The 19,773-nt window shown below is 42.3% G+C and overlaps 1 protein-coding gene across 4 annotated transcripts in view; it reads right to left on the bottom strand.

Annotated features, from left to right (window-relative positions):
* The window catches only part of fgf12a (fibroblast growth factor 12a), a 50,226-nt gene that overhangs the window by 18,767 nt on the left and 11,686 nt on the right, over nt 1–19,773 (bottom strand). For 2 of the 4 annotated variants that reach the window (XM_034703536.1, XM_034703535.1), the window contains exons 2-3: nt 9,815–9,925; nt 1,455–1,558 (exon numbers count right to left, since the gene is read on the bottom strand). In XM_034703536.1, the coding sequence (XP_034559427.1) occupies nt 1,455–1,558; nt 9,815–9,925 (215 nt within the window). Of the gene's footprint in view, nt 1–1,454; nt 1,559–9,814; nt 9,926–12,972; nt 13,021–14,347; nt 15,035–19,773 lie in introns of those variants that run through there. The other 2 variants (XM_034703533.1, XM_034703534.1) reach the window with 2 other exon arrangements.

Raw genomic sequence — 19,773 nt, 5'->3', positions numbered from 1 at the left:
AAATAACTCCAAATCTTTTCTCGTTCAGACTGGTTTTTAGATTGGCAGTTCTAGCTTTAAAATACCTTTTGACTCTCTAAGTCTGAATAGCTTAAGAAAAACCCTTGGCAGGTACAATTTTCTTCTCCTGCAGGCGTATACATTGGCTATTTAAAGTAATAGTTGCCCCTTTTTATTGCATTTTCTATTTGTTCTAGACAGCTGATTTTTTCTGGTGTGACTCTATAGCAGTAAAGTGCCTCCCTTATCAATAAATGTAAGATGCAATATGACAGACCCTCGCTTCACCATGTCCTTCACAGATTTTATGAGTATTTTGAGAAAGAAAAAAGTCTAATGGGCCGTTTGTGAATTCCAGCCCTCTGCAGACATTTATCAGAGCTGTCTTGTTTTGAAACTGACCTCACAAAGTCACTAAGCAGAGGTTTGTGTACACAACGAAACCTTCCACGTCTTACTTCTTTAACACTTTCATGAACTGGATTAGGAAGCACGAGATTGGAGGTTACATAACCATGCCAACTAGGGATATCTTCCTGTCTCTGTATCTTTGAGTATGCCCCCACCCCGTTTCTCTCTCTCACATGCGCTCTCTCCCACTGCAACTCATTTCCACTAACTTGCAGAAGCATATCTGCATCCTCAATACAACAGCTACGACTCCATGTTTTCTCCGGCTGACATCTGTGACTGTGTCCACCCCCATCCGTGCACCTTCTACCCACACCAGCCTATACTTCTCATATCTTAACACTGCAAATAAAACATCCATGCAACACAATCTTTACTCCCCCACTGAGTCTTCAAAAGACTTTTTTGAAACTCGAAGGAGTATTTCTGCTAATGTGGTGAGTTTATTCCACTTTTTCAGGCCAAGAGCAAGTGTTTTGCAATCATAAAAAATTATTACTTCAAATTCCTGTGAAAACATTTACACCAGGATGTCACCAGGAGTGAATAAAAGCTTAGACAGCTCAGGTTGCATTCATATAAAAGTGATTTTTATTTTTTTTGCAAAGCAGTATCCTTACATTACAGAGAGAATCCTGAAAAGACATCAGAACATAAGTGCAACGAAGCAACAGCATCCACATCAAAAGACGATGAGTTCATTGGTAATTTCTGTTTATGGCTGCTACATAACTAGCCTGGGTTAGTAGCCCATAAAATAAGAAGCAATTTTTAAAAGGGCTGAGCACTGAACTTGATGTCAAATTAAATGTATAACATGCACAATACTGCTTCAACAACAAAGAGGGGGGAAATAAGTGCTGCACGGCAACACAAAGGCACATCTGAAGAGCTCTCGAATAGAGCCGAGATGAAAGGGTTTAAAGGGCTGAGTCTTTGCTGCAGCAGGATATTAAAGGAGACAACAAACAGAACTAAACACAACAAATGTAAATGAACAAACAAACAAACGCAAACGAGCACACAACTTAACGGTAGCTTACCGAGCTGTAAAGCATGCCCTCGCCATTCATGGCAATGTAGAAGCCACTCTTCACTCCCTGGATGGCCACCACTCTCAGACCCACAGGAATAAGATTAAACAGGGCTGCAGAGACAGAGAGAGGGAGAGAGAGAGAGAGAGTCAGACAGACAGATACAAAGAGACAGAGACAAAAGAGAGACATCAGACAGAAAAGACAAAACAGGACAATGGAGTGTTCACTTAACTCTTGTAGACACGACAGCTTCTGATCTCTGTTCTGTTGCAATCTGTCAGCAGTAAAGTGAACTGCACAGGACACGGACAATGGGAACAGTGCTGCACCCGAGTGTGACGGATAAGCTTTAATGTTTTACCTGAGAAATGAAACTTTCTGCTGGAAGATGGCTGAGTTGAACAAAAAAAGTGGCAGAGCATCCAATGATGCAGGAGCATTGTTGCTTTGTGTAACAGCCTTTTTAATGATTTTTTAACAACTTTATTTGTCCCCCAAGGGAAGTCAGTTTTGAAGTCTACTCATCAAACATCAAAACATACAAACACAGTCAAAAGCAGCATTCAGACATGTCAGTGACAACAGATGTGATGTTGGGGAGATATATTCTAAAACAATTCCACAACACAATTCCAAAATAATTAGTAAAGATGCCATATCAAACACATTTATAGGAACTTATATCAATTACTACTATTAGCATTAGCAGCCTGACAGCAGAAGGAACAGAAGAGTTGGATAATCTTTTTGTTTCCCTCAGAAGGGATCTTCACAATCCTGATGGCATTAAAGTAATGCACTTTGTTAATGTGACAGGTTACATTACTTTCATGTTAATTTTGAACACAAAGCTCCAATATGTGCATATATTATCATTTTAATGTTTCCACTGTTGCAAGGTTTTTTTTTCTAATAAATAAAATGTTCATGACAGAACCATTGAAAGAGAAAAACCAATCATATTAGCATGCTGTCTTTGGCGACTCCTGTGGCAATAGAAGGTAAAAGCAGAATCATTCTAGACCTCACTCTAACAGAGATTGAAAGACCGCTCTTGCTCCAGCAGGTTTTTCTTCCTCTGAATGTTAAAGATGTTCTCTTTAACTAAGAAAGACAGGGTACCACAAAAATGTATATACAAGAGAAGTATCAATCATGATAGCATGTTGTCTCTGGCAGCCCCTTTGGCATTAAAAGGTAACTGCAGGATGGTAGCTGGACTTCACTCTGACAGAAACTGAAGTGTAAGTCCTTGTTAAATGTTTTGCATGTTTTTCATCTTTTATAGTAAAGTTGCTTTTTCTTCTTCTTCTTTACATTTTGCTGTGAAAGTTAAGGTGCAGCAAAAAATACAAATATTGTAAATTACTTTTTTAAATACTGCAACACAAGCAAGCAACTCCACAGTAGTTCTGTTATCTGTCATTTAGAAATGTATGAGCTGGAAGTAAAAGCCCTTAATTTGGAAGTGAATCTACAACCTTCCCACCCTCACGTATGTTCAAGACCCCTGGGGTAGACTGAAAGAGCGAGATCATGGATATAAGTGGCAGACATAAACCCCCTCCATCTGGACATAGCTTGGAGCAGAGCAACTGCTTTTTCACGCACAAAGAAGTCAGCTGAGATGGTTTGGGCATCTGATTAGGATGCCTTCTTGGTCACTCCCTTTTGGATGTTTTTCGTGCAAGTCACACCACATAGTACGTAGATCCAGAACTTGCCAAGAAGAAAGGATTGTTTGAATTAATATTTCTAGACACAGATGTTTGTTACATCATCTTTTTTCCAACTGAGCCCTGCCCACATTAAAGTGGTAACATGGGCGCTAATAAAACAGCCCTGACAGGAATCTTTCATGTAAAATACCCAAGACCGTTGTAATCTTATGCTCGTGTCCAACCCCATCAATCAAAGCACTTGGCCAGTTGAGTTAACTGGTCTTCAGTGCATTGAATGTCTAAGGATGAAAAGCAAAGGCTCAACTTAAGAACTGAGTGTCTTCATGTTCTACTTAATTTACTCTTTCTTGATCACTCTGTCTGCTACTGCTTCCAACTCAATCAGATTAGTGTTACTGTAGTGTCAGTTAAACTCTGAATTTGCCATGACCTTTGTGATTCAATCACCTTGTTGCTGTTAACAACAGTTTCAAACTGTTACCTGTCATTACCCGGTCGAATCGATGAGACTCTTCTCCACACAATACTCATCCCTAATCTTTCTCACAGCAAATCTTCCTAGAAGGTCCTGCCACTGAGCTTGGAGATTCCCCTCTTTATCTTGTTCATTCAGGTCTTCCAAATTGCTTTTCACCCCACTAGTGTCCGGAGCCAATTGGGGAAATCTCTCTGTGCCGCTTGTGGCTAAATGACCCCTGTGATTTCTAAAACACTCCCTGCGCTGTGGTCATTATGTTTTTTCTCTTTAAGCATCTACAGTATTTTTCTCTTTCTCTCTTTTTGAAAGTAGAACAACTTGTAATACAACAGACTACGAAAGTGTGGAGCACGGTAGAACCAAAAGTTTCTTAAAAGAGAATAAAGTGTATTCATTACTGGCTTAGAATTGTCATCAGGACCGTATCAAAAAATCTAAAATGAGAATGTCTGAAGCAACTACACTTGTTTTCTGATGTTTGAACAATCACCTGGGAGCGTTATCTGCTCTGTAGAAAACAAGTCTAATTTCATTCAACTTCCTGCTCCTAGAAAGAATTACTGTTATCTCTGCGGGTGTGCTCTATTGAATCTGAGGACTGAACTGTGACTTTCATGGGCTTTGGTTTGATGAGGGTGCGAGGACACGCTCGGCGCGCTGCAGGCTCCCTGTGTTGTCGAGATGATTGTTCTGCAAGTGGCGATGGGGACCATCAGATAAAGCTGGCAGGGACGCAAGGAGACGTGCCAACATGGGTCTGTCCTCCGAGCAGATTCAATTTCGCTCAATAAATATCGACAGGCTGCTTTCGCCTGCCAATGGTTTCACTCTGCCCTCAGGCCAGCGGTTCGGGTGACACACACTAGCGACTCCCGCAATTAGACACACCCTTGAGTGCTGCTTGTTGGAGGTATAACGGCAGCATGTCAGTCCATTAGCACTTTGAATTTTGTTTTCACAGGCTCCTCAGTCCCTTGTTTTCACCACATATCAGTTTTTCATTCTCAGTCATGACTCTCTCCTTCCCCTATGTGTGTTCCCTTGCTCATATTTCCATTTGCCTTTCATGGCTCCTGCTGCTGTTGTTTTCGCTCTGATGACTGGCACTGTCTCTCAGAGGCACAGTCCACAGTTCTGTCACGTATTGCTAAAACTCAGGAGAGTTCCACCCTAGAGCACATCCACCTATTGAAACACATTATTGCTTTTTCTGTGCAGCCAGGGTTGCAATAGAGGCCCTCAAAAATACCCTGTAAAATAAAACATATTTTCCTCTGGGGTTGGGCTTTTATAATGTTCTACGGCTGTGTTCTAGAAATAAGGTAAACAAAGGGATTTTCACAAGCTGTAATGGCTGTGCTGACTCACGGTTTATCAGTACCTGAAATTACCTTAGAAAAGTGAAAATCAGGAAGGACATCAGGCCGTATATAAATGTAAAACAACATATATGATAACCCATGAACATCTGACAGAAGCTAACATAAGCATTTAGCAGCTTTGCAGCCTATATTTTGGGAAATGGCTTGGTGCTAACTACCATGATCAAAAATAACATTGTGAGAGTTTCAAAGGATGCAAGACATGTAGATTTTTAGATGGCAGTAATGCTAGCCAGGAAGAGAAATAGCTGTCTACTGTAGCTAACTGGTAATCATATATGCTGGTTTATGTCCAGATTTTCACTTCTCATTGTAATTTTTACCATCATATATGATAATCCATTAGCTATTGTCAGAGAACAGCTAACATTAGCATTCAGTCACTACTATAGTTTAAGAAATGGTAACAGTAATGGGAGGTTGAATGCTAATCAGTTCCTCCAGGATTCTGCAGTTTTTTTGTGTGATTGTTGCGGCCCTAAAAGCAAGATTTTGGGACAGCTTTTTGAAAAAATTGCAGTGAAAGTTGCAATTTCTTTGTCCTTTTTTCCCCCAATAACATCTCAGGGGCAAGTAAATACACTAAATTACAGTTGTTTTTAGAAACATTCTTGATGTGACCACTGACTGTATTTAGATTCTCTTGATTCACAGAAAAATGCCATGAAAGGACTGTATTGCACATTTACGACGGTCCTTGAATGTACCTGCAGTGACAGGCGCACTGGACACAGTCAGTTCACGGCACTCTGAAATGAATCTGCATCTTTCAACAAGGAGTTGCTAAAAAATTACTAAGTGCCTTTGTCACTAACGCACACAGGGGGTAAAAATCATCAATGAAGATGAGACAGACGCATGGAGGCACTGAGAGCTAGTTCATAAAGCAAACCTGCTGCAGGTAGGTGACCAAGTGAACACTGTGCCCTTTAAATAATAACTCTAGTATCTATAAATAACAACGTTGTCATCGTCACTTGTCCTGCCTGCTGTCGTCGCTTTTCACCCGTTCCAAGGAAGTGAAATTGATGACGAAACCGAAGACTTACAGGGGCTGAGGTTAAGGTAATTGGTCAATTTTTTGGGAAAGTTGCAGTGATTGTATAAAATTGCAAGGCCTCGCAAAAATCGTGCTGATTGGTTGAATTTGCGTTGATAGTTGCGATCACGAAATCGCAACTTCCTGGAGGGACTGATTAGCTCCTGTCAGACAGCAGCCATGGCAAAGTTGGCATTAAACTACTTTCAAACAACAAGTTAGAAAATGGCTAAATGGTAACCTGAAGTGTGAAACATTTCAGTCCGAGTATGTTGAAATATACAAAAGATTAGGCGTTTGTTCCTTGCTAACAGCACTTATAGCTGGGAGGAGACTGATAGCTAACACTAACACAACATTGTTTATGTTAGCTCATGGGGTAATAAATGAGCTTAATCTGAACTCAGTGAAATGATCATTCTTATGATTCTCTGAAGTTATAAAACTTTAACCATGGAACATGCAGTACAATCAAACAGTAAGCTTGCTTTCCCACCATGTCAGTGACATTACAGCAGTGAGTCCCATACTGGGAGGCAAACTCAGAGTTATGATGAAAACACATTCATGGCAGATTTTGTAAAAGGAATGCCAAGTAAACATTTGGCTGTTTTTGATTCGACAAACGACACAACTACTTAAACAAGGTCAACTAATTATGAAGAGTCATACCTCAGCTTCACCTCCACAAACAGTGGGCCGCCCACTCATTACAAATTTGGAAGCTGCATGTTGTAGTGTCACTTTAATTTCTCCCTTTAGAAAAGTGGCTTGTTGTTGCTTTCAGTTCAATGTTACACTCTGAAGATGCACTCTGAATTTCATGTAGAAAATATTCCAGATAATTTTAAAGATATAGGATAAGATTAAGGCATGATATTCCTCTATATAACTGTAATGACGGTCTTCAGTCCCTGCTCCTCATTTGCTTGCTGAAATATTAAACCACTGTCAGGAGCTTTAATCCAATGACCATCTAAAGGTCCAGCTTCACTATTTGCAGCACCAGCCGTTGATGGATTCCATAATCACAGCTGTACCAACTGCTGTTAGAGAACCCAATGACTATTCTGAGGATGATTCCTCTCTCCTAAATCCTATCTCACACCAGGAAGGGGGGGAAGCTGGTCTTGTTTGAGGGTGAGATAAGAGATTTCCAGGGATCTTCTATCATTAAAGGGCCAGACAAAATGGGTTCAAACAAGCCAATAAAGGAAAAATCCGAGAAGCGGCAAGTCCTTCCAGTAGAGCAGTAATCGGCTACAAGCAAATCCTGCAGGTAGTCTTAAGCAAGTGCATTTGATGTGAGGGATACTTGCTCAGCAGGAAATAAACCCCAGCAGGAAAGATTTAAAGGAAAAAAACAAGCCAAACTTCAAATGCCAAAGGCAAGTCTCCAAATCCAGAGAGAAATGCAAATCCAAAGATGGGAAAGCTGGTACTCTAAAAGTCTGTTTTCTTCTATACAGTGTCAAATGCTGTCTCCATGCTAGAGTCAAAAATTATTTGAAATTGGTTACTTGGTCTTCAACTAATAAAAAAAAGTCTTGCTGCATCCCATAAATCAACAAGGAGCATTGGAGACAGATGGAGTGTGAACGCCTGATACTGCAGGTTTCTTATAACCAGGGATGGAGCTTCAGTGTGTGTGCAGGTAATTACTGCAGGCAATCATCTGATGACAATCAAATTAATAACTCCTCAAATTTGAACATGGGTGTTAATCAACTGAATGCTGTTTCGCAGCCCTTGCATTTAGTTTAGTCGGTCAGCCATGCGTTACCTTGAAGCAGTATCAGATTCGCTTCTATTACATCCCATAATTAACTGGTGATTTTGGGGTCCTACAAGTCTGACTGTTTGACAGCCTGTGGTGTTACTAAAGCCAAATTCCATTCATTTTTGTATGCATTTCTCCAGCTTGCTGTTCAGCTGTGCTTTTGTCTCAGCACTTGTCATTCAGTGTAGAAATATGGCAGATAATAAAAGATAGAATTGAAATGCACTTCAAGTTCAGGTCACACCTAATATGCAGGTTGTATCACGCTCCTCGGTCCCGTCCATTCCACTAAACCTCCCTCTGAAAATAAATTACTGTATCCCTTCTGTCGCTGCTGAGGGTGCTACAGGTCATAAGGTGGTGCAGTTCAAGGCTAGGGGTAATCTATTATTCTAATAATCCAGCCAAAAAATCAATAGTACAGTGTGAGAGCTGAATACAAAATGTGCTACATCCATTTCTATCTTTTCTAATCACTCTCTCACTGTCTTTCACTCCGTCTGTCTTCATCCTTCTTTGTCAAACACTTCAAATTCCTCTCGCTCTGCGCCTCCCGCTCCCCTTTATTTCTCCTTCTCTGTCTTCCTTCGGACCGTCTCCGAGCTTGAGGCTTCTCATACAAAGAATTATTCATTGGGTACAAACGGAGAAGGTGGTATTTTTAGTTTCCTGCGGCTGAATTATTCACCGCATCCCTCCATCCCTGGGCCAGTGGGACTGCTTAACAAGAGGATTACAGAGAGGTGGGGAAGCCCTCACATTCAACAAAAAAGCTCATCAGCCAAACCCCTCAGAAACACAATGGAGGCTCTAAAGAACAGCAATGTTTAAAGGTACACAGAGGGAAATGCGTAATGTGGATGCTGTTTTTGATTACTTTTTTGCCTCTTGTGCAGTGATCCTTTTGTTTCCAAGTCCCTTCTTTTATGCTTTAAGCAGTTTTCTCTGCATATCAGTCTCTTCATGAAATGTAGAAATGTCCAATGACAGTTCTTTTAACACTGCATAACTTCTCCGGTCCAGCAGCTTTGGCTCTGACTCCTTTTAAGATTGGCAGGATGTTTTAGAGAAGAAAGGTCATGATTGGTTTCCTGTCTGGCTTCACTCCAGACTTACTGTGTCGTCATTATCGCTTTGGCGAATGCTCTACACTGATATATATCTCCTCTTTGATACTTCACTTTGTGGAGCAAACTGTTCCAAACGCCTATATGTTTTAATATCCAAGACACTCTACAGACTCTACAGATTTCCTCCCTTTCTGTTCCTGTACAGCTGAAGAGGTGTATTCCCTTTAGGAGAAAACACCCTTGAGCCTATTTATCCACTGGAAGTCCACTATGGGAAGTCGATTGCTGGTTAAATATTGCAGAGAAGTGTCTAAGGGAGGGATCTTTGTGACAGGGAGTGAAGCCGTGGGACCACACTTGGTTCATGCGATGGGTTTTTCCGGGAATACATTTCTGCTGTGATAATCACATGCTTCAGAGCTGAATCAATCAAAACAACATGGCATTTACAATCATGCAGTGTACACAGCAGAATAGGTTTACTTAGAGAGCGGGGCAGAGATTGAAATTAATTCCACTCAAGGGTTGAAATTTTAGTCGAAGATGCTCCATAAATATTCAATTTACTTACCGTGAAAGGTACACTTTATGAAGACTGGATCAGAATGTATAAAGCATCTGAGTGGATTTAGACACATTTATGTCTCCTGCTTGCCATTACATAACCAGCTGCTGAAAAGAGGGCACCCTGCTTTGTGGAATTTGGTGAACAGTTGCCTTTAAAACTGGAGGTTTTTCTTTCCGCTTCGATTATCCATTCAACAAGGGCATCTTGAACTAATTTTGGAGTGCTTGTGGTTGGCATCGGTTATGTAAGAATTAAAAATGATAAGGCACAGCGTATAAAAATGTGGTAATAGATTACATAAGCAACTGACTCATTGCCATTAAATCATTAATGCTGGAAGCTGGAGCTTCCATAGCGCTCCACTCACTGTTGTCGCTGTTCTCGTCCTTGCTGCCGTCGATGGTTCCATCCGGCTGCATCTGCAGGTAGAAGCCCTGCTGGCTGAACAGTCGTGTCACGATGCCTTTCAGCTGCGGCTCTGGAACACACACAAGCATTCACACAAGACACACACGCACACATACGCACACACACACACACACACACAAACACACACACACACACACACAAGGCCGTCGGCCAAACCACAGCCCCATCCCCACCAAGAATATGTCAGAGTAATATTCTCATAACTATGACAAAAACACACAAGAGTTTATACCTCTGCCTTCAGCTAAGTGTTTGCACACTCACAGCTGAAATGTTTAACAAACAAATGTTTCACAAACATAGATGTACGGTGTTTAATTAGTTGGGATAAAAAAAAGACAAGTTAGCTGTGGTAGATGGAGGGAGCCAGCAGAACAAGAGTATTAACCATTCAAATGTCTTTCCTCATTTTAGACCATTTACTTGCATGTCATGTAAAAAAATACATCAAAGACTTTTGATTATGCAAATTGCATGAATTAAGTAGAAAGTAAATTAATTTATGAAGTGAATCTATCAATTAAGGACCAAATTATAAATAACCATTTATTTCAATGTCTTATTGTTCGTGTGGCTCAGTCCAGCCTCCGCAGCTGTCTGCTCACAAAATAACTCAAACTTAAAGCTCTGCAGTCGTTTCTTTAACTTCAACCAGTCTGTGAATATTAATACCACTGTGATGGACAGTTTGTAATGAGTCATCTTAGACATAATCTCAAAATACAGCAAACAGCTATTTGGCTATAAGACCTGTACAATAAGATCAACATGACAGGAAATCAATGAGTGTTTTTTCCTTCTCCAGCATCTTAATATGTCTGTACAAAGTACACTGACATGACAATGGTTTTCACTTGGTATGAAGCAACTGTGGATTTGTTTTGGTTGAAAGCACTGATACTCAGTGTTATTTCTCTAACAGGAGTCTGTGGGGTTATTTAAGGGAACAGGGTCATCCCTAAAGATCCTTGTGATTTTTTCTATACCCTAGAGAAAACTGATCCAAACTTTCTAGAGAATTTTTCAATGCCATAACCCTGAACCGACCTACCACTCTGAGGCTGTGACATTTGGCGCCCGGCCAGTGTGCTGTTCAAAGCGCTCAACACTTCAGGGGGAGAAGGTGGAAACACGGATTAGCTTGGGGCAAAGAAAGCCTCTCGGCCTCGGGCAATGCCAGGAAAAAATAAAAGTGTAAAAAAAAAAAATGTTTAAGGGGAAAATGAATGTTTTGTCTCCAAAAATCCCAACAGTCTGTTTGACTCTATATACAAGCAGTAGCAAGTCAGACAATATCTTAAGCATTGTGCTTTATGACAGGAAAAGCTCAAACTTTGAGATCCAAGAAAATAATCCTGAGCGTGCATACAAGTAGAAAGTATGTGCATGTTTCTAAAACAGTTATACTTATTTGAAGGTTTACAGTAAAGTGGAGCTCTACAGCTAAGCAGAATTGTGTTGTTCTTGCACTGGCAGAGATTTTGAGACAAGCTTCATTGAAATGAGACAGCAGCTCAGATGCTGGGTGTAACTAATCCTTTGTTTATTCTGCCTGACAAAAGAAACAAATTATGCGTTTTGTCACAGTTGAATTGACGCTCGGTTTCATTTTGTGTCTAAACAAACACTCTAGTGTTAGCACTCTAGCTGAAAGAGCGTGCTTTCAACATGAATGTACTGAAGAAGCAGAAGTGTGCCTGATTTTTTCTCCAAGGTCATAACAAAACTTTGACATCATGCAGATATGTGTAGTTCAGTCAGGCACATAAAACCCCAAATGATTTAGCAGAAGGAAATATTTTCAGACTTAGTTTCTGAAGGGAAAAAAAGAGTTTTAGCCAGATCTGTCTTCATCAGCACCAGCTGATGTTAGATCCTTGATCACTGCTGTATTTACGGCTGTATAAGCCCTATTTATTTTGTATAGAAGAGAAGTGCGTGGGAAATAAACTGCTAGGAAGACTAAAGCGAGGACAGTGACTCCCAGCTAGAGAGAGTTCACCTCAACTGTTCATCATCCTGACCATCAGTCCCCAACTCACCTACCCCCTGGGGTGGGGCCATCAATTCCTGCGACCGGCCCCTCCATCATCCATCACAGGCAGGGTGAAGAGAGTGTTTTTGCATGTGTGTGTGCTTATGTGTGTGTGAAAGTACATGGGAGTGTACACATCCATAAATCCCATGTGATAACTACACTTTCATAAATTAAGGCCTCAACATGGGCCCAAGCAGCCGCTGACGGCTCATCAGTTCCAATCATTTAACAAAGAGTGTGGGGTATCTTGTGTGTGTGTGTGTGTGTGTGTGCGTGTGCGTGTGTGTGTGTGTGAGTGTGTGTGTGAGTGTGTGTGTCTTTGCAGGTCTACATTTCAGAGTTTACACCATGTGTTTGTGTGTGAAAAATGTCCCTCAGTGGCGACTTACAGCAGATCATCCCGTTGTGTGTGTGTGCACGGGCCATTAAAACGTAAATAAATTTACTTCATACCAATACAAGAGGACAAAAACATTTAGGGAACGTCGACAAATGGCGTCATGACCGTGAAATGGTGAATGATCGCCTGTTCTGATATAGTGTTTGACAGGAGGAAAAACATCATACCACCCGAGTACAGTACAGTAAAGAGCCTCTACACAGACGAACTTGACACATATTTACAGACACAGAACAAGGAGCGAGGATAAAAGACTTGATCCGACATCAGACAAAGAAGAGAATGAGGCAAAGACAAAATGAGAGGAGGCTGAGCCAAAGACGAGGAGAGGACAGGAGAGAGGAGGACAGGAAAAGAGGGAGAGACACGAGGAGCAACAAACGACGTGGCTTCAGCTACAGGTACCAAAGTAAGCTGGAAAAATCCACGAAAAGCCACACAGAGGAAAGAGGGATGACAGAGAAAAAAGAGAAGAAGTCAGCGAGGGAGAGGGGTTTTGTCGGCTGTCAGACAGGTGTTAAAGCCCCACGCCCCTCCCTCCCCTTCCCTCCCCTCCCCTCCCTCCCTGGCCGAGGGGGAAGTCGACATGGGCGCGAGATGGGGGGTGGAGACGAAGAGAAAAAACACAGCACACACGGATGGAGGCTGAGCTACTGACCTAGCCTGCAGCCCTTATGGGACACCTGTGGAGGTTTCGAGGGTGCATCTTACGAAGTTGGGGTGGGGGGTGGGGGGGATAGAAGGAAAAACAACAAGTCTTTTAAACAGGCAGAATTCAATAAGTCTCCAGCGTAATCGGCTGTTTATATGCAAATATATGGCAAGGCATCAGTGGACATATAAGGATGATCGATTGGAGGAAACAGAGCATCTATCTGTCTGTCTGTCTGTCTCTGTCTGGCTGTGTTTGTGAGATTTGAAAGGTGTTACCTACCTGCAAACAGTGTCTGGAGACCTGACGGCTTGTTGGCTGTCTGCTTATGTTTCTAATCAGGCGTTTAGAGGCGTTTTGAAGCTGAGCTTGTGTCAAATGGGGCTGCACGACATCAGGGATTTAATTCAGTTCGTCTGGCTGTCTGGGTGATTGTCTCCGTTGTCCTCCCTTTCCCTTTTTGCCTTAAAATTGCTGTCTGCCTCCTTCTTCATCATTCTGTCTGCATAGCCCTGAGAGGACCTGACTGTCAGTCATTGCACGACTGATTTTTCTGGTTTCAGAGAGGGCCGGCTTGTTATCTGTGCACCATGCAGGACAGACCCAGGAGAATAAAAAAAAGGAGGGGAAGGAGGCTCTACCCTCAGAGTGGAGTATAGGCAGGCACGGAGCCTGTGTCTATCAATACAGCCAGAGTAGCTCTTAATCACTACAGCTAGACCTCCCTTCACTGCAGTAAAGCTCCCCTCTCTGCAATAAACATTTAACCATTAAAACATTTAATCTGAAAAGAGCCTTGGTGCACTGCGGAGCGACTTATCTCCCCTCATGTACACTCTAATCTGCAGGAATATTGAATTAGACATTTTGAAGCAGCCGTTTTTTTTTGAGTGTGTTCAAGTTGTGTGTGTGTTAGAAGGAAGAGGAGGGGAGGGGGGTACATTTTAAGCGTGCAAAATCAAAGGCTGACATACACTGAATGGCTGCTGGAGCAAAACCTGCACAAGCTTTACAGTGTCATCTGTTTTGCTCCAGGGTGATTGATTATTCTGATTAGAGCAGAATCTCAATAAATACCTAAGGGGTAACGTCACAGCATACAGATCATCTGTACCTGTACATAAAGGCAGCACAGTTTCGGTCTAAAAGGGAAGGTTGTCGTGTAGTGGATCGACAGACAACAACAAGACCTGATGGAACAGGTGGATTTTTTTCACGACGCGGAGAAAAATCTACCTTCTCCGGCTCTTGACTGCAGTATAATGCCTCTGCTGCTCCAAAGAGGGGCGGGGTGTGGGGTGTAGGGTGGGGGGGTTGTGGAAAAACCGCTTCCATACGCACACATAATGCACATCTGTGAAAATAAATCTACATGACTGACCTGGTCGCCGCCGAACCGGTCTTTTCTTGCCGCTGCAGAAACGGACTTTGCTGAAGACCCCCAGGAAATGCCTCTCGCACAGAGAGCGGGGGTCTTTGCTGGGGCTGGGGCGACGTTTCGAAGTCGAGACCCGGTCGCTGTTCGACTCCCTCGCCTGGCGTTTCTGCCGGATCAGGGAGCTGGCGATCGCGGCCATGTCTCCCCGAACCGAGTCTAAAAAAACCGAGAGGTTGGTTCGGCAGAGGCGGGATGTTGGTGCAGCTTTCTTGGCGCAAAAATAAAAAAAAAGACGAGAGAGTTGATTTTGTGTGTCGGTCCACGAGTTTTTTTTTCTTCTTTTTAACCAAATGTCATCCTGATCAGAAAATCCACCGAGTTCCGGACTTCATTACGCTTCAGGCTGCATCCTCTTGCAGGGACAGAAGCGTGAAATTCAGCTGCTGTGAGTTTTTTTTTTTTTTTTTACTGTGGCACTCAGGGCTTCAAATCACCAGCCTCAGATCTCATGTGAAACACACATCTATGGGCTACAGGCCACAGGGGCCGACATATGAGCCGTGCATACATGCAACAGTGTCGATAAGTTGATGCAGCTGTGTTGCATCGGACAGCTTCAGGTATTCCAGGTGAACAGTGCCGCGTCTGGCCAGCACGACTTCGTAATCCTCATCTGCACACCAGCCCTGTCCTCAGGCTTCCCGGCGCCGTTTAATTATTCGCATCAACCATCCACGAGTCGACTGTGCGTGGCCGGAGAAAGGATCCTAACTTTTCCCACCCGCCTGATGATTTACTCCATACGCAAAGATGAATGAAAAAGCATCCGCAGCCGGTCCAATGAGCCCAGATATGTGAGCCCAGTCTCCGGTTCCGTCGATGTTGGCACCGCAAAAACGGAATACACAGCAGCAGCAGCAGCAGCAGGAGCAGCAGCAGAGGCTACTCTGCAAAGGATGCTGCAGAGATGTAATTCAAGCCTGCAGGGAGGGATTCTCATGTGAAAAAGCAACAATTAGTTGTGGCGAACGCACGCCGGAGTGCTTTTTGGTGTAGCGCACAAATAATAAAGTAGCTTACGCGTTATTCCCAGCGCGTCCCGGATGGACGACGTCGGTGTGTTACATCGCCGGCAGCGAGTGTGGACGGTCGCGGTCCAACTATCTCTCTCTCCCTCTCTCTCTCCCTCACTCGCTCACCCCCTCTTTCCCTCTTCAAGTCTTTAACGCAATCATACGTGATTGAGGTTCGTATTAGGAATTCTCGGGGGGATGTACAGGGAAAGACAGGTGATCTCCGGAGAGGGGGGGATATAAATCAACATACAAAGGGAAAGGGGTGCATGCTGGGTGTTTTCCCGGGGACATAGTTTGTAGTCCTTTTGGATTATCCAAAATGAAGCTGGTGATCTCATAAATGTCTCTTTGAATTACAATTAAAATCGGACTTTGCAAGCCAGTATTCAAATAGGGCAAGTCGGTCAGCATAGAGGCCTCAGAGAAAGCATAAATAATAGAAATCTTAATCAGCTTACGCAGCATCCTTATCCTCATAGCTTATTCTAATTCTAAGCATTATTTTCTAAAAAACCCGGGGCCACGCATGCCATAAAGAACATATTTAATCTGGCTAAAGGGATTACCTGCAACAGGTTTCAGCACACAAAGAGCAAACCCCAAACACCAATGGTACACTGAAGACCAAGACGGTGACACAACACAAGGGGGAATGGGATTTAGGATTTATGGAAATGAAATGGACCCCAATGACACAGAAAACATAACAAATATCATCCCCAGAAGCACAATTATTCCTTATTTAGAAGCATGAGAAATACTAAATGCAAAGACTGCAGGAAAAAAAAATGTATGTGCGGTCTAATGTATGATACATTTTCCGTCACAGACAACATCAAACCAAATCAGCAAAATATAGAAGGCTATCTTTCTATTAGAATTGAAGGAATGTAAATAATTCATCACAAGAATGAGGGTAAATCAGTGCAAAGTACCCTATGTCTTGTAAAATGTGTGCACAGACATCTGTCCGTGTGCATGTATGCACGCCACTGGTTCCAACTTTATTATTGCATGGGCTGTGGAGGCACACACGCCACACATTACATACCACACACACACATACGCACACACAGAAACTGTGGGAGGAAGAACACGTGAGCGTTCAGCAGCACAGCAAACCTCTCTTCCCCGTGATGAAACAGCATGAAACATTTAGAGGCTTTTTTCTAGGACTCGGTTTGACATCCCCTATCTCCTGACCAAACTGGGAAAGGAATAAAGAGGAAAGAGAGAAAGAGAGAGAGTTCTCTTTTTGACAACCACTGTCTGCCCCCCCTTACAAAACATTCTGATATAATGGATAAAAGTGTTGAATGTGAAGGAGTGGTTCCCAGGTTAGTACTTGGGGTGTTTTAACATGGTAGTAAAGAATGTGAGTGAGAGAGAAAGGGATGTTGAGGAGAGCTGAAATACTCCCCTAAGGAAAGAGAGTTAAAAGGAGAGACAAAGAGAGGTGATGGTAAAAGTAGGAGCAAAAGAAAGGTCAGGAAATAAAATATCCAAGCCGTGAATCTTGCTCTGTATTCTTATCGAGCTGCCAGTGAGTGGTAGGAATGAATATTTCACTGCACCATAAAGAAATATCAATAACAACTACGATATGACATTAATCATTTCTGTGAATAAGCAGGAGTGTAGTCTACATTTCTCAGAAAATAAAGAACTGCTGGTAAAATTCCCAGAAACTGGAGGGACTTTGTGATGTAGAGTGCTTCAGAGAAACAGGACAAATAAATCTTTGTGAGAAAGATAAAGTATTCCCTAATGAGGATCTGCTCTGCGTCCTCCCTCTACCAGAGACAATTGATGTTCACTTCATTCCTGCAGAGAGACGTCCACATGCAATAAAACACTGCAGCTATGAAATGCACAGCAGATTATATAATGTAATCATTGGGATTGTGTATTTCAATTATTTATCTCTGAAAAGGTTTGCAAGCTCAGGTATAGATGTCAAAGACTACCTCTGTCATTCCTCCTTGTGGTATATAAATTCTGAGCACAGCAAAATAATCTGATTTTGTCTGACTGTGCAGTGTCTTGATTGAAATATAAACCATGTTGCATATAGTGCAGCATTTGATATGAAAACCTTTTGAAAACTGAGGGACATGAACCACATAGCCTCCCTCTGGGCCCCCGCTCAGGTGCAAACGCTGCAACAATAACTTCAGTCTTTTCTTTACACCTGCTGCCACCTTGTGGAAAAGAAAGAGCCACACATGCTCAGGGTGACTACAGTGGAGCTTTTCTTTCTCCAGAGTTTGTCACTTTAAGGTGTCCTTGAGATACCTCACAGATTGGGTGACTCACAATAGCTGGAGCTAGTTTTCACGGTGTAATGTCTGCTATACTGAGCTGCCAGGTCTGCAGGAGTCAAAGAGGAGAGACGTGTGAGGATGAGAGCGATACTGCAATGCCGTTTAGCACCACAAAAACAAATCACACAATACTGTTTGGTTCTCATCAGTATGATGCATAAATAATATGAGTAAGAGCACAAAGGACAAGTTGTGAAGATGGGGAGAACCAAAGTGAGTCATGTCTGTGACACAGACTTGGGTAAAGTTCTTGAAGACTTAGCCTACAACCCCTAAAAAGCTTCTTCACCTCTGACCTGTAGTTCTGAACTAAGAAGCCCTTATTTAAAACAAATTCAATGCAGTACAAATACAAGGCAAAAGCCAGATCCGTGCATTTAACAACACTAAAACCTGTGTAGCTTGCCTTTAATTATTCCAGCATCTCATCCCTTGTTTTTTTCCTCATAAGCAATCATCACAGACTCAGACAAAGAAAAGCCTAATGATGAAAACTGACATCTAAATATGTCAAATTAAGTTAGTCATTGAACCAAATCATGCTTGACAAGTATAAAAAAGTGTTTGACACCAGGAAAAAATACACACATCAATCCACAAAGACATCAGCATTGATTCCCTGACTTTTTCATTTGACAAAGCAGTGACTCTTTCAAAAGTGACCAAAAGAAACCTGACTGATAATTAATAACTGGTCAAATTAAAGCTATTTTACATTAATAAGCTCCAATGACAAGTTATGTTTGAACTGCCTACAACAAGTTAGGTTTTCTACTGTATTTTTTTACACCCACCTTACAAGTGTCCTGCTTTGGGGACATCCAAAATACTGTATGAAACTCTCAAACAACAAAAGCCAGGTGCAAACTCGACCCTACAAAGAGAAGCAGGTGCAAACATTTAAGTGTGCTCAGAAACATCTTTCACTGAAACTCCCTGGGAGGTGATTCTGGCACAGCGCCCAGGCCTGGAGAGCAAAATGCTCTCCCTGCTTTACATGATCTTGTGCAGGACAATGTCCCCATGGCAGTGAGTGATGCAGCCAGATTACCAGCTGAGGTTTTTACCCCTTATTCTGGAAAGTCAAGTGTGTGATCCATCTTTACATACTGAGTCAATCATGTAAAACTGCTGATGTGCGACAGACAGACAGACAAGTTCAGATATGAGTGAACAGTAGCTGTAAATGTAGTTTTAACTCAGTTTTGAGATGACTAGTTTAAGTTGTAGCTGGACATTAAAGACTAGCAGGAACTTTTCTTTAAGAGATCTTGCAGCGCTTTTGGAAACGGAAACCAAATAGAGAGGAAAATGGAACAAAAACTTCATGCAAAGTCCTCACAGCAAACAGCTTTACCAGATTATCACATTCACTTATTGCATCATTTTGTGTCAACATCTATGAGCTGACTCATAAAGTTTTGATTGAGGTCATAAGGTTCATGTTACAGCAAGCACAGATGCAGGATAAGGACTGGTAGGGCTTTATATCAGAGTCCTACAGGTCCCAGTGTGCATGCTGCTTTTGGTCCAACCACCTCAGAGGAATCAACTGTGCTTAATGGAGTTTCTAATTGTCTGGCCTGAATTTGAGAGCTGCTCCTCCTGCTCGAACTACAGGAGAGCCGTCATGCAGCAAGTGATGGAGAGGGGAGAGTCAGGAGAAGGTGTGCATTTGTCTCCAGTTTAAACAGTTACTTTATTTGCACTTGAAACATCAGCAGTTGTTGCCTTTTAACGGCTTTTGAAATAGGGTTATGTTATTAGGGAACAGCAACAGCAATGCAGTGAAGTGCTGAGACATGACTAGAGGACATGGCAGTCATCTTAGGCTACCTGCCAAACACTGTTGAGTGCTGATTGTGTGCAAGTGGACATGTGTGTCATTGAGACATCAGATCTCTCCGTGTCACATGTTAGAAAGTCATCACATAAAAAGTGTGATACTTTAAAGGGTCAGCAGGGATGCTATGAAACAACACTGTTACAGCAGGCCTACTTTTTTGACATACATTAAAGTAGTTGCAGC

The sequence above is a fragment of the Notolabrus celidotus genome, chromosome 15, assembly GCF_009762535.1.
Source record: "Notolabrus celidotus isolate fNotCel1 chromosome 15, fNotCel1.pri, whole genome shotgun sequence".
In the NCBI taxonomy this organism is placed as follows: Eukaryota; Metazoa; Chordata; class Actinopteri; order Labriformes; family Labridae; genus Notolabrus; species Notolabrus celidotus.
This window is presented reverse-complemented; position numbering and strand designations above follow the sequence as displayed.